Here is a 13,680-nt window from a genome sequence, read left to right on the forward strand (position 1 = left end):
GTTCTATTGTATTCTATTCCATTGCATTGATGCTATCCATCCCATCCCATCCATCCATCCCATCTATCCCATCCATCCATCCATCCCCATCCCATCCATCCCATCCCATCCCATCCATCCCATCCCATCCATCAAAACCCATCCATCCCATCCCATCTATCCCATCCCATCCATCCCATCCCATCCATCCCATCCCATCCATTTCATCCCATCCCATCCATCCCATCCCATCCATCCCATCCCATCCATTTCATCCCATCCATCCCATCCATCCCATCCCATCCATCCCATCCATCCCATCCATCCCATCCCATCCCATCCATCCCACCCCATCCCATCCCATCCATCCCATCCATCCCATCCATCCCATCCCATCTATCCCATCCCATCCATCCCATCCCATCCATCCCATCCCATCCATTTCATCCCATCCCATCCATCCCATCCCATCCATCCCATCCCATCCATTTCATCCCATCCATCCCATCCATCCCATCCCATCCCATCCCATCCATCCCATCCATCCCATCCCATCCATCCCATCCCATCCCATCCATCCCATCCCATCCATCAAAACCCATCCATCCCATCCCATCTATCCCATCCCATCCATCCCATCCCATCCATCCCATCCCATCCATTTCATCCCATCCCATCCATCCCATCCCATCCATCCCATCCCATCCATTTCATCCCATCCATCCCATCCATCCCATCCCATCCATCCCATCCATCCCATCCATCCCATCCCATCCCATCCATCCCACCCCATCCCATCCCATCCATCCCATCCATCCCATCCCATCCATCCCATCCCATCCATTTCATCCCATCCCATCCATCCCATCCCATCCATCCCATCCATCCCATCCATCCCATCCCATCCCATCCATCCCACCCCATCCCATCCCATCCATCCCATCCATCCCATCCCATCCATCCCATCCCATCCATTTCATCCCATCCCATCCATCCATCCCATCCATCCCATCCCATCCATCCCATCCCATCCATTTCATCCCATCCCATCCATCCCATCCCATCCCATCCCATCCATCCCATCCATCCCATCCATCCCATCCCATCCCATCCATCCCATTCCATCCCATCCATCCCACCCCATCCCATCCATCCCATCCATCCAATCCCATCCCATCCATCCCATCCCATCCATCCCATCCATCCCCATCCATCCCATCCATCCCATCCCATCCCATCCATCCCACCCCATCCCATCCCATCCATCCCATCCATCCCATCCCATCCATCCCATCCCATCCATTTCATCCCATCCCATCCATCCCATCCCATCCATTTCATCCCATCCCATCCATCCCATCTCATCCCATCCATCCCATCCCATCCCATCCATCCCATCCATCCCATCCCATCCCATCCATCCCATCCATCCCATCCCATCCCATCCATCCCATCCATCCCATCCCATCCCATCCATCCCATCCCATCCCATCCATCCCACCCCATCCCATCCATCCCATCCATCCAATCCCATCCCATCCATCCATCCCATCCATTCCATCCATCCCATCCATCCCATCCCACACCATCCATCCATCCCATCCATCCCATCCATCCCATCCATCCCATCCATCCCATCCATCCCATCCCACACCATCCATCCATCCCATCCATCCCATCCATCCCATCCATCCCATCCATCCCATCCATCCCATCCCACACCATCCATCCATCCCATCCATCCCATCTATCCCATCCATCCCATCCCATCCCATCCCATCCATCCATCCATCCCATCCCATCCATCCCATCCATCCCATCCCATCCATCCATCCCATCCATCCATCCCATCCCATCCATCCCACCCATCCCATCCATCCATCCATCCCATTCCATCCATCCCATCCCATTCTATGCTATTCGATTCCATTCCATTGGTGCTGTTCTGCCCCATCCCACCCCACCCCTGCTCTCCCACGTTACTGTACGTGATGCTGTTCTGTGATTTAAGATGAAGAGCAGCACCCCCTCTGTCCGCTGTGAGGCGCTGGGCAGCTGGCCTCTCTAGGGAGCACCTCCTTCCTGTTGGGGCGCCCTCCCGGGGCGATGCTCCCTCAGCGCGGTCCCCCAGGCTGCACGGGGGGAGTGGAGGCTGACTGGGGGCCGAGCTTGGGGAAGCTCTCCTGGTTCCCGCGGCTCCCAGTGGAAGAGGGAGGGCCGGGGGCGATAGAGGCAGAGAGTCCAGGGGAGGGAGGCTGGCCCTGCACCCCCAGGGGGGAGGCAGCCCTCCTGAGGGCGCCGCCCGCCCCAGCCGAACCCGCACCGGGGACTTCTCCCCTGCGCTGAGGCTAAGGGACGTGCAGGAGCACTAACCCTCTGGCCGGAGCACAATGCATCCCCCGGGAAGTGGGCGGCCGTCACCGCCTTCACGGCTGAGGAAGGAAGAGGGACGAGAGGTTTGCAAGAAGAACAAAAAATTCAACCCGAAGGCATTGGAGAGAGGGTGAGGCACACACACAGCGGGATTTCCTGACACGGACTCCCCACCTGGGGAGCCTCAGGGAGGAGCACAGATCCCGGTGGCGGTTCTGGGCAGGACGGACGGGCGGTTAATGCTCTGTCCGTGCACATGGCCCCGGAGAAATGTGTGAGCAAACACGGCCCCTCCTGCATGGGATCTGGTGCCGCCGTGAAAGCTGCTTCCCGAGCGTCTGTGAGAGGCGGGCGAGGTGCTTGTGTCCGGTTAAGAAAGCCTCGGACATCGAGGTGTGGAACGCCATGGCCGTGTGAGCGCCGAGGGCCACCCTCTCCCTCCCCCGGTCCTGGAGGGAGTTCAGGCTGGGAGAGCCCGCAGGGACAGGGTGGCAGACGGACGCTGCCACAGTGACAGACTGATGCCCGAATGCACCGTGCTGACCCAGAGGAGCGTCAGGGAGGACCATGCCCGCTCCGGAGCGGGCACGTCGACGGGGACGGAGAGTGAAGTGGCAGCCGCCTGGGGCTGCGGGTGAGGGACGGGCGTTTGGGAGTGACAGTAACGGGTGCGAGGTTTCTTTTCAGAGCGATGAGATGGTCTAAAATGGGCCCTGACTGGTTTGGCTCAGTGGATAGAGCATCGGCCTGCGGACTGAAGGGTCCCCGGTTCGATTCCGGTCAAGGGCATGTACCTTGGTTGCGGGCACATCCCCAGTGGGGGGCGTGCAGGAGGCAGCTGATCGATGTTTCTGTTATCAATGTTTCTAGTTCTCTCTTCCTCTCCCTTCCTCTCTGTAAAAAATCAATAAAACATATTTAAAAAAAAGAAAAGAAAAAGAAATGGTCTAAAATGGATGATGCGGCCCTGGCCGGTTCGGCTTGGCTGATAGAACGTCGGCCTGCAGGCCAAAGGGTCCCGGGTTCGATTCCGGTTGGGGGCAGCTCCTCCCCGGCCTGGGCCCTGGTTGGTGCTTGTGCAGGGGACAACCGATGACGTGTTTCTCTCACATCGAGGTTTCTTCTTTCTGTCTTCCCTTCTCTCTTCCACTCCCCCTAAACATCACTGGGAAAACACCCCCGGGTGAAGACTACATAAACGAATAAATAAGGAAATAAAATGGATGATGCGATGGCTGCACCGAGAACTCGCGACTTGCCTGTGACTTGTGCCTGTGCAGGGTGAACGGCGCGATATGTAATGATGTCTGAACTCAGCCGATACCCAGAGTAAAGAAAAGAACAGCCGCCCGCAGGTCCCAGTGCGTCCCCTACGGCTTCCCCTGCTTCCCGCCTCCTTTGTGACTCCGAGCTCACATGGGGTCCTGCGTCACTGCCGTACCAAACCGTAAACCCAACACCCAACGCCACTTCAGAGGAGGATTGTGAATCATCGGCCGCTAGCCGCCAGGACAATGCTGGGAAGTCTGTGGCCGCCCCTGGGCAGCCAGCGTGGGCTGAGTCACCCTGCAACCCCAGCTGGTGGTCACGGATCACCGATGGTCACCGATGGTCACCGATGGCCACCGATGGTCACAGATGGTCACCGATGGTCACCGAAAGTCACCGATGGTCACCGATGGCCACCGATGGCCACCGATGGCCACCGATGGTCACCAATGTCTCCGATGTCACCGATGGCCACCGATGGTCACCGAAAGTCACCGATGGTCACCGATGGTCACCGATGTCACCGATGGTCACTGATGTCACCGATGGCCACCGATGGTCATGGATGTCACCGATGGCCACTGATGTCACCGATGTCGCCGATGGTCACTGATGTCACCGATGTCACTGATGTCACCGATGGTCACCGATGGCCACCGATGGCCACCGATGTCACCGATGGTCACCGATGTCACCGATGGTCACCGATGTCACCGATGTCACTGATGTCACCGATGGTCACCGATGGCCACCGATGTCACCGATGGCCACCGATGTCACCGATGTCACTGATGGTCACCGATGTCACTGATGTCACCGATGGTCACAAATGGCCACCGATGGCCACCGATGTCACCGATGGTCACCGATGGCCACCGATGTCACCGATGTCACCGATGATCACAAATGGCCACCGATGTCACCGATGTCACCGATGGCCACCGATGTCACCGATGCTCACCGATGGCCACCGATGTCACCGATGCTCACCGATGGTCACCGATGGCCACCGATGTCACCGATGTCACCGATGGCCAGCCGCCATCGCATACAGCGGCACGGGCCTTTTCAGGAAAACTGCCTCCTTGGTCTGGAGTCTCTCAGGGGCAGGGCCACACTCGGGGGGGAAAGCTGGAGCCTGGGAGCCCCCGGAGGACTGGGACCCCATGTCCAGGCAGATCCTCTAAGGCGGTGGTCGGCAAACTGCTGCTCGCAAGCCACATGCGGCTCTTTGGCCCCTTGAGTGCGGCTCTTCCGCAAAACACCACGGCCTGGGCGAGTCTGTCGAAGAATTGGTGTTAGAAGAAGTTTACCTTTAAAAAATGTGGCTCTCCAGAGAAATGCCAATCGTTGCACTGTTGATGTTTGGCTCTGTGGACTGATGAGGTGTTGGAGGCTGCCTGCGGGGGGGGGGGGGGCATCCCGGGGGACCCCCACCCCCAGTGCTAAGTCAGGGGGAGCTGTGACTTCTATAACTTCCTGTAATTGCCCCGGGGCGGCTGTGGCTGAGGCCTGAGATCCACCCCCTCCTCCTGTTCGCTGAGCAGGGGTGGGGGTGGGGGTGGGTGGGATGGGAGGGGATGTGGGTGGGGAGTGGGATGGGGTGGAAGGTGGGGCTGCCTCCTGCCTGTGGGCTCGGCGGGCCCGGCCAGTGTTTCTAACGGGACCCGGGCTGCCGTTCTGCACAGGAGCCGCGGCCCCGGGAGGATGGGGAACTCCTACGCGGGGCAGCTGAAGAGCACGCGCTTCGAGGAGGTGCTGCACAACTCCATCGAGGCCTCGCTGCGCTCCAGCAGCCTGGTGCCGCGGCCCGTCTTCTCCCAGCTCTACCTGGAGGCCGAGCAGCAGCTGTCCGCGCTGGAAGGTACGCCTGCCTGCCTGCGAGGCTGGGGTGCGGCCGCTCCGCCCGGGGACAGGGGTCCGGGGGGGACATTGCCGGGGAGGCCGCGGCCCTGCGCTCTCCCTCGGCTCAGGCTGAGGTCGCAGCGGGTGGCATTGGGGCCGAGCGGGGAGAGGAAGAGGGCGCGATCGGATTGGGGTGACTCAGGAGAAGGTTCGGGTCAGGATTGTTAACGTGCTCCTGACCCTCCGCTGCTCCCCCTCTGTCCTGGCGAGGCTCCTTGCGAAGCCGTGTGGGCGGTTCCCGGGCCACAGCAGGCCGGAGTGAGTCCGCTGTGGATGAGCCGGTGTTGCTCAGTGAGTGGAGCGTCAGCTTGCGGACTGAAGGATCCCAGGTTCGATTCCAGGTTCGATTCCGGTCAAGGGCATGAACCTTAGTTGCAGGCACTTCCCTAGTGGGGATGTGCAGGAGGCAGCTGATCGATGTTTCTCTCTCATCGATGTTTCTGACTTTCTATCTCTCACCCTTCCTCTCTGTGAAAAATCAATAAAAATAAATAAAAGCTGAGGATACACCTTCACGGTGTCCAGTGTGCCAGGAGTGACGGCACTGCCTCCAGGCGCTGGCAGCGCTGCCCGGAGAATGACGGTGGCATTTTCCCATTGTGAGTTTGCACTTTCACAGCCGGTGTTGTCACGGCAAGAGGGACCGCACTGCGATCGCAGCATGGACAGTGCCTGTGATCCTCAGTGAAGGTTTTCCCTGTCATTTTTGTCCTCCACCCAAGTTCCCCACAGGCTCCCCTGAGCGGCTGAAGGGACACGGGCTGTGGGTGAAAACCACCGCCAGGGAGCTCGCTGGATAAGAAAGCGTGCCGGGGCCAGGCCCTGTGTCAGGCTGGTCATGACGTGTGTGTGTGTGTGTGTGTGTGTGTGTGTGTCAGTGTGCATGTGGACCTGTGTGTGAACGTGTGTATGTGAGTGTGCATGTGGACCTGTGTGTGAACGTGTGTGTGTGTGTGGGGGGCGGGGGCAGGCAGGTGGAGGGCTGCATGTAGGTAACAGTGGTCGGCAAACTCATTAGTCCACAGAGCCAAATATCAACAGGACAACGACTGAAATTTCTTTGGAGAGCCACATTTTTTTAAACGTAAACTAGATAGGTGGGCACCTTGTTATTAACTTAATGAGGATCCTCCTAAGCTGGCCTTTGCTAAAAACTCGAGGCCAAAGAGCCACATGTGGCTTGCGAGCCCGCAGTTTGCCGACCCCGGTTCTAGGGAAAACCCCTTGTTGTGTTATTTATTTTTATTTTTTAACATTAGTAGTCATTTCAGAGAGGAAGGGGGAGAGAGAGAGAAATATCAATGGTGAGAATCATGGATCACCTGCCTCCTGCACGCCCGGGCACGTGTCCCTGACCGGAATCGAACCCGGGACCCTTCAGGCGATGCTCCACCCACTGAGCCAAACCATCGAGAGCGTTATTTATTTGTTAAAAAGAAAGACCAACCAAGCTAAAGACACCCCACCCCAGCATGTGAGGGAAGTATTTGTTAGAGAAAATGCAGGTCCATTTCTATAGGACCCTCCCCCCGGCCCCGCCGGGGCCCTAAGTGCAGGATTGGGGTGCTCACTGGAACAGCAGCTGCCCGGGAGCCCAGGGCGGCCTGGGGACCTTGGCTCCTGTCGCAGTCCCCTCCCCTTGGCTGTATCTGGCGCCATTCGAGCTACCCCCCCTTCCCCTGCTCCTCCTCCTCCCCAAGACCTGGGTACGCAGTCTGGGCTCTCCCTCTGCTGAGGAGGGCTCTGGCTGGTCCCTGGCTGACTCACCCCATCAGATGCCCCGGACGCCTCTCCTGGACTTTGACCCTTCATCCCGCTTCCCTGGAGATGGATTTGGAGGCTTTCTCCCACCTTCTGGGCTTCAGGCCCTCCTCCCTGCTCTGCGGGGGTCTGAGTGCTGTGCTCTCCGGCCGAGCAGCATCGTGTGCAGACCCCTGGGCGTCCTCGAGCCCCAAGACCTTCTCCACCTTTTCACCCCCGGCCTCGGCTCCGGGCCAGCCCCTCCCCGCCTCGGGGTCGCCGGCTCAGCGTGGTCTGGAGTTTGCACCGGAGTGAATGCTCTATGCCACCTGCGCCGTAGGTGGCCAAGGCCTGTGTGGGTGCTCGCGGGGGGCTGGGCCGCGTGGCTGGCGCCTGGGGTCTGGGTGTGACTCTATACCTGCTGCTCAGACATCCCCCCATTTCTCCCCCACATTCAGTGGCGGGAAGGAAACATCAGTGTGTCCTGCCGAAACCGGTTTGGCTCAGTGGATAGAGCGTCGGTCTGCGGACTAAAAGGTCCCAGGTTCGATTCCGGTCAAGGGCATGTACCTGGGTTGCAGGCACATCCCCAGTGGGGGGTGTGCAGGAGGCAGCTGGTCGATGTTTCTCTCTCATCGACGTTTCTAGCTCTCTATCCCTCTCCCTTCCTCTCTGTGGAAAATCAATAAAATATATTAAAAAAAACAAACACCCCATCAAACAAATGTCTATTTAAAACAAACAAACAAACAAACAAACAAACAAAAAAAGTGAGAAGGGCTGTATGTCAGCGGGCCTTTCTGGACTGGAGCACCCCTTTCCTTAGCGACTCTTTGGAAAACGGGGTGTCACCGTGCCCGCTCAAAGCGGGTGGGAGGGCCGCCTGAGGCTGGGCGCCCACCGCAGCCCCGATCACAGAGGCGGGAAGGGTCTCCCCCCCCCTCCCCCCCTCCAGGAGCTGAGTCCGTGGGGAGTGACAGCTCACGGGCGTTTCCGTGGCTGATTCCTGGCTCTGGGGGCAGTGCCCCCTGACATTGCTCCCCAGCACCAGCCCCTCACACAGCCCCTGTGCCTGGCTGTCCTGGCCGGAGGCACCCTGTGGGTGTGGCCGTCGGTGTTTGTGTTTCTGTGGCGGGGCCTGGCTCGCCCTGGGTAAACACTGACACCTGTCACCTCCTGCTGTTGGCGGGTCACGCCGGCCTGCACCCGCCCGGAGCAGCTGTGAGCAGCCCGAGTGGGCGTCCCGCTCCAGGGACAGCGGCAGGCTCAGCATGGCCCTGGGCAGCTGTGGGCCGTGTGGGTCTCTGAGCCTCAGCAGCCTTGTCTGTATGATGGTGGGTTTGTGTGGCTTTTTAAAAGTATATTTTTATTGATTTCAGAGAGAAAGGGCGGGGGGAGAGAGAGAGAGACACCACACACACACACACACACACACACACACACAGAATTATTGATCAGCTATCGGCTGCCTTGTACACCCTCCCCTGGGGTGTGCCCTGACCGGGAATCAAACCCTAACCTCCTGGTTCATAGGCTGATGCTCAGCCACAGAGCCCCATCGGCCGGCATCCCCAGGCAGCACAATCTCAGACAGATGCCGAAAGAACTTCTTCACCGACACTGCCCCTCAGGCAATGGGAGCTAAAGAGAAAATAACCAAATGGGACTCCATCAAAATAAAAAGCTTTTTTTACAGCAAAAGAAACTGTCAACAAAACAAGAAAGCCCCCTGTATGGGAGAACGTATTTGCCAATGTTATCACTGGTAAGGGTTTAATCTCCAACATCTACAGGCAGCTTATACAACTTAATAAAAGGAAGGTAAATGATCCTATAAAAAAAAATGGGCAACGGACCTAAATAGAATCTTTTAAAATGGTCTATTTTTAAAAAGATATGTTTTATTGATTTTTTTACAGAGAGGAAGAGAGAGGGATAGAGAGTTATAAACATCAATGAGAGAGAGTCATTGATCAGCTGCCTCTTGCACACCCCCTACTGGGGATGTGCCCGCAACCAAGGTACATGCCCTTGACCGGAATCGAACCCGGGACCTTTCAGTCCATAGGCCGACGCTCTATCCACTGAGCCACACCGGTTTCGGCTAACATGGTCTGTTTTAACACCACTGCGCCTCCCACTCGGAGATTCTCGGGGTGCCTGCTGTGTACGGGTTTCATGCTTGGTCCTTCTTAACGCTTTCTATACGGGCTGAACCCCGGTGCGTGTGCAGAGGGGTGCGACCCTCCTGGGTGGGAAGAGATGTGACCCTGGGTCGGAGGTCAGGACCCGGGCCCGGCCTGACCTGTGACGCCGGGGCTGTCACGGACCTGCGCGGGCCTCCGCTCTCCCTCTGAGGACAGCGGCAGGCCGGGCCCAGCCCGGGTGCGGTGTGGGGCCTGCTCCCCTGCTGGATGCTCACCTCTGCCCACCCCCCCCCCTCCCCTTCCAGGTGGCAGCCGTGCTGACAATGAGGACGAAGAAGAAGAGGGGGACGGGGGCCTGGAGCCGAGCGGTCTCCCAAACCCCTACCAGATGGTCCCTCCTCCCGAAGGATGCTGCACCACGGACGGTGAGCTGCCAGCCCCACGCAGGCCCCGTGGGCTCGGCCACGCTCCGCCTCTCAGCCGCTGCTGGGACGTGACGAGTGGATTGAGACCCCGGAGGTCATTTTTCTACATCGTTTATTTTAAAATACACGGAGTAGCCAGAATGTGATGATCTCTGAACGCAGAATAATCTGGCCACTCCATGTCCATCCTATAGAATAAAAGGCTAATATGAAAATTGTCCCATCGACCAGGAATTCGACCAGCAGGCAGACTGGCCAACCGCCTACGTCCCCTCCCCCTGGCCAGGATGGTCGGACCCCACCCATGCACAAATCCATGCACTGGGCCTCTAATACACCCACCCACCCACACACACACACACACACACACACACAGGAGTGGCCAGATTATTATGCATTCAGAGATCACCATCATCTGGCCACTCCGTGTGTATTTCCCCCACTCAGGAGGGCTTGCACCTGTGTGCTTAGCTCGGCACTGATCGGTGGAACAGACTCACACCTGTGGGTATTTTACTGCTGAAAAAGCAGACAGGCGTCCTCTGAGGAGCCTGTAAACTCAGCGATGTGATCCCTGCCACTGGGAGGCGCTGTGGCTCGGGGGTGCCGGGTGGGGGACCGCTTGGGGCTCAGGGACGCCCGGATCAGCTCCCAGCTCTGCCACTCCTCCGTCCTCGCCTCAGACAGCCAGCAGGTGTCACCCGTGAGCGATGAGTCGGTTAATTCCTTAAGACCGCTGACCTCAGCCTGGCCCGCTCCCTCTTGCAAATCCGAAACCCGCAGTCTGACATCCCCCAGGGATGTGGTAGTGCTCGAAGCGGCAGGGGCCGGGGAGAAGCCCACGCTGCCCTGCTACCACTCCCTCCGGCCCCGCAGCACCTGCCTCCGCTCAGGAGTGCCACCCTGGAGGCGGGAGAGCCTGTGCTGCCCCAGCTGCGCTCGCTAGCCATGAGCCCCACTTCTGACACCCTGGGGTCAGCTGAGCTGCACCCTGGCTGTGGGAGCACACTGACCACCAGGGGACAACTCCTATAGTGAGCACCTGCCCCCTGGTGGTCAGTGCGTGTCACAAGTTGACTCAGTCGGTCGCGTAGGCTTTTATATATATAGACTAGGTGCCCCTTGCAGGAAGATTCCTGCCATAGGATTTCCTGCTGTGGTCACTGCCCTGCCAGCTTCCCTCCCTTCTCCCCACCCCACTTTCTTGCTTCTCTGCAGCACTTGGCTTCTTTCTACCCTGTCTTCAGTCCTCGCTCTGGCCTGGATATGCAAATTAACCACCATCTTGGTTGGGTTTATTTGCATACTCACCCGGATTGGCTGGTGGGCAGGGCACGTGGGCATAGCGAAAGTGCGGTCAATTTGCCTGTTTCTCTTTTATTAGGTAGGATAAGAGCGACACAGGGGTGGGCAGAAGTAGGTTTCCAGTGGTGAGTATGTGAAACTGTTGATATTTGTGTTATTTATCAGTTCTTGCTTTACCACTGTAAACCGACTTCTGCCCACCTCTGCATTTAGAAGCTCTTCAGTACAAGATGTTCCAAGGGTGCAGAGTAAAAGTCTACGCTGAGTGTCCCCTGGGTCCCAGGCCCCCGGATCCGTCCCCCGAGGCCAGCACCGTCCCCAGGACCTCACCCCTTTATTCCTGCCTCTCCCTGTCCTCACACACGTAAAATGCAGGGTGTGGAGATATCAGATCACTCTCCATTTCTTGCAGATTTATCTTGTGTACATTTAAAAAAATAATATTGTCCCATCTGGGTGCATCTGACACCGTTTTACTTTATTTTTCTGTTGTTAATCCTCACCCGAGGACAATTTTTTCCATTAATTTTCAGAGTGAGTGGGAGGGACGGGGAGAGACACAGAGAGAAACATTGATGTGAGAGAGACACATCGATTGGTTGCCTCGTGCACGCCCCCTGACCGGAGCTGGGGATGGAGCCTGCAACCCAGGTACGTGCCCTTGCCTGGAATTGAACCCGAGGCCCTTCCGTCTGCAGCCGACGCTCTGTCCACGGAGCCCTACCTGCTCTTACATTCATTTTAGTTTACCATAGTTTGTCTGCAGTGCTTCCCACTGAGCTTCCCTTGTGCCATCGTTACATGGAGACACTGACAGTCCTATGGGCATGGGGCTAATGTATCCGTAACCACAGGGTAATTCCATCTCTCAGGGCGGACCTCACAGCCGACCACCCCAGAGGTGGAGGCTGGGCCCCCCCAGGCCCGGGATGCCCTCCTCCTCCCCTGTCAGGTGGCCCTGGCCCCGCCCTTGGCACACCTGTCCCTCCCCGCAGGGTTCTGCCAGGCGGGGAAGGACCTGCGTCTGGTCTCCATCGGCAGTGAGCCCATCGACGTGCCTGCGGGCTTCCTTCTTGTGGGGGCCAAGGCGCCCAGCCTGCCCGGCCACCTGCTGGTGTGCGCCGTGGACCGGCGGTTCCTGCCGGACGACAATGGGCACAACGCCCTCCTCGGTAAGCTCCTCCTCCTCCTCCTCCTCGCCCTCCTCCCACTCCTCCTCCTCCTCCTCCTCCTCCTCCTCACTCTCCTCTTCCTCCTCCTCCCCATCCTCCTCCTCCTCCTCTCCATCTTCCTCCTCCTCCTCCTCCTCCCCATCTTCCTCCTCCTCCTCACTCTCCTCCTCCCTCCCTTCTCCTCCTCCTTCTCCTCTTCCTCCTCCTCCTCGCCCTCTTCCCACTCCTCCTCCTCCTCCTCACTCTCCTGCTCCCTCCCTCCTCCTCCCCATCCTCCTCCTCCTCCTCACTCTCCTGCTCCCTCCCTCCTCCTCCCCATCCTCCTCCTCCTCCTCTTTCTCCTCCTCGCGCTCCTCCTCCTCCTCCTCCTCCTCCCCATCCTCCTCCTCCTCACTCTCCTGCTCCCTCCCTCCTCCTCCCCATCCTCCTCCCCCTCTTCCTCCTCCTCCTCCTCGCCCTCCTCCTCCTCCTCCTCCTCCTCCTCACTCCGCTCTGTCCGTTCGGCGGGCGGGCAGGGGGCCTTGGTGGGGGCGGATGGACCACCTTTGGGGACTTGTTAGCATGTCACACACCGCTTACGTCTTCCAGTGACTATCGCTGTGGAATGGAGTGGAAATGACATTTGTTTTATTTTTGTTGATTTCAGAGAGAGTAGAAGGGGGGAGAGAGACATAGAATCATCAGTGATGAGAGGGAATCCTTGGTCGGCTGTCTCCTGCACCCCCCCCCACAAGGATGAGCCCACCGGGGCACGGGCCCTGACCGGGAGTTGAACCGTGGCCTCCTGGGTCATCGGGCGATGCTCAGCCCCAGCCACGCCGTCCGGCGAGGTTTGTTTTAAAATGTGACACCTTCCTGAGGAAACGCCACCATTGCATTTCCTTTTTTGTTTTGTTTTTTGTATTCGTGAACCCTCCCCTGAGTGCTCACCTGTGTCAGGAACGGGACCCAGACTCTGTCCCAGGCCTCCCCGGAGCGAGGGCGTGAGGCAGGAGAAGAGGCTGCCGTGGGTTCCTGCCTGCAGCACCTGCCTGTCCCAGTCACCCGGCCCCTCCGCCCGGCTCCTGGGGCTGCCTCCATCCTGAGGCCGCCTCCGCCCTGGGGCCGCCTCCGCCCTGGGCCCGCCTCCGTCCTGGGGCTGCCTCCGTTCACACCTCTCAGCGGGTGCCCCTCTCCTCCTGGTTTGGGGGTCGGCTTGGACCTGGTCGTGACCTTGCCCCAGGCACACGAGGAAAGGAACAGGGGCAGGATTCAAACTTGCTTCCTGGCTGCAAACTCTACCCTTTCATGAATACCACACCACCCACCTCCCGGTCAGTCCCTGGTCTAGGTCAGCTGGGGGGACCCTGGCGCTTTGGTCTCTCC

General features: G+C 58.6%; 1 protein-coding gene across 4 annotated transcripts in view; it reads left to right on the plus strand.

Annotated features, from left to right (window-relative positions):
* GREB1 (growth regulating estrogen receptor binding 1) overlaps nt 1-13,680 on the plus strand; it is a 69,349-nt gene that overhangs the window by 17,102 nt on the left and 38,567 nt on the right. For all 4 annotated transcript variants that reach the window (XM_045580472.1, XM_036434637.2, XM_045580473.1 and 1 more), the window contains exons 2-4: nt 5,310-5,485; nt 9,719-9,838; nt 12,139-12,315. In XM_045580472.1, coding sequence (XP_045436428.1) covers nt 5,329-5,485; nt 9,719-9,838; nt 12,139-12,315 — 454 coding nt within the window. In that variant the 5' untranslated portion in view covers nt 5,310-5,328. The remainder of the gene's footprint in view (nt 1-5,309; nt 5,486-9,718; nt 9,839-12,138; nt 12,316-13,680) is intronic.

The sequence above is a fragment of the Pipistrellus kuhlii genome, unplaced genomic scaffold (assembly GCF_014108245.1).
Source record: "Pipistrellus kuhlii isolate mPipKuh1 unplaced genomic scaffold, mPipKuh1.p scaffold_m20_p_13, whole genome shotgun sequence".
Classification (NCBI taxonomy): Eukaryota; Metazoa; Chordata; class Mammalia; order Chiroptera; family Vespertilionidae; genus Pipistrellus; species Pipistrellus kuhlii.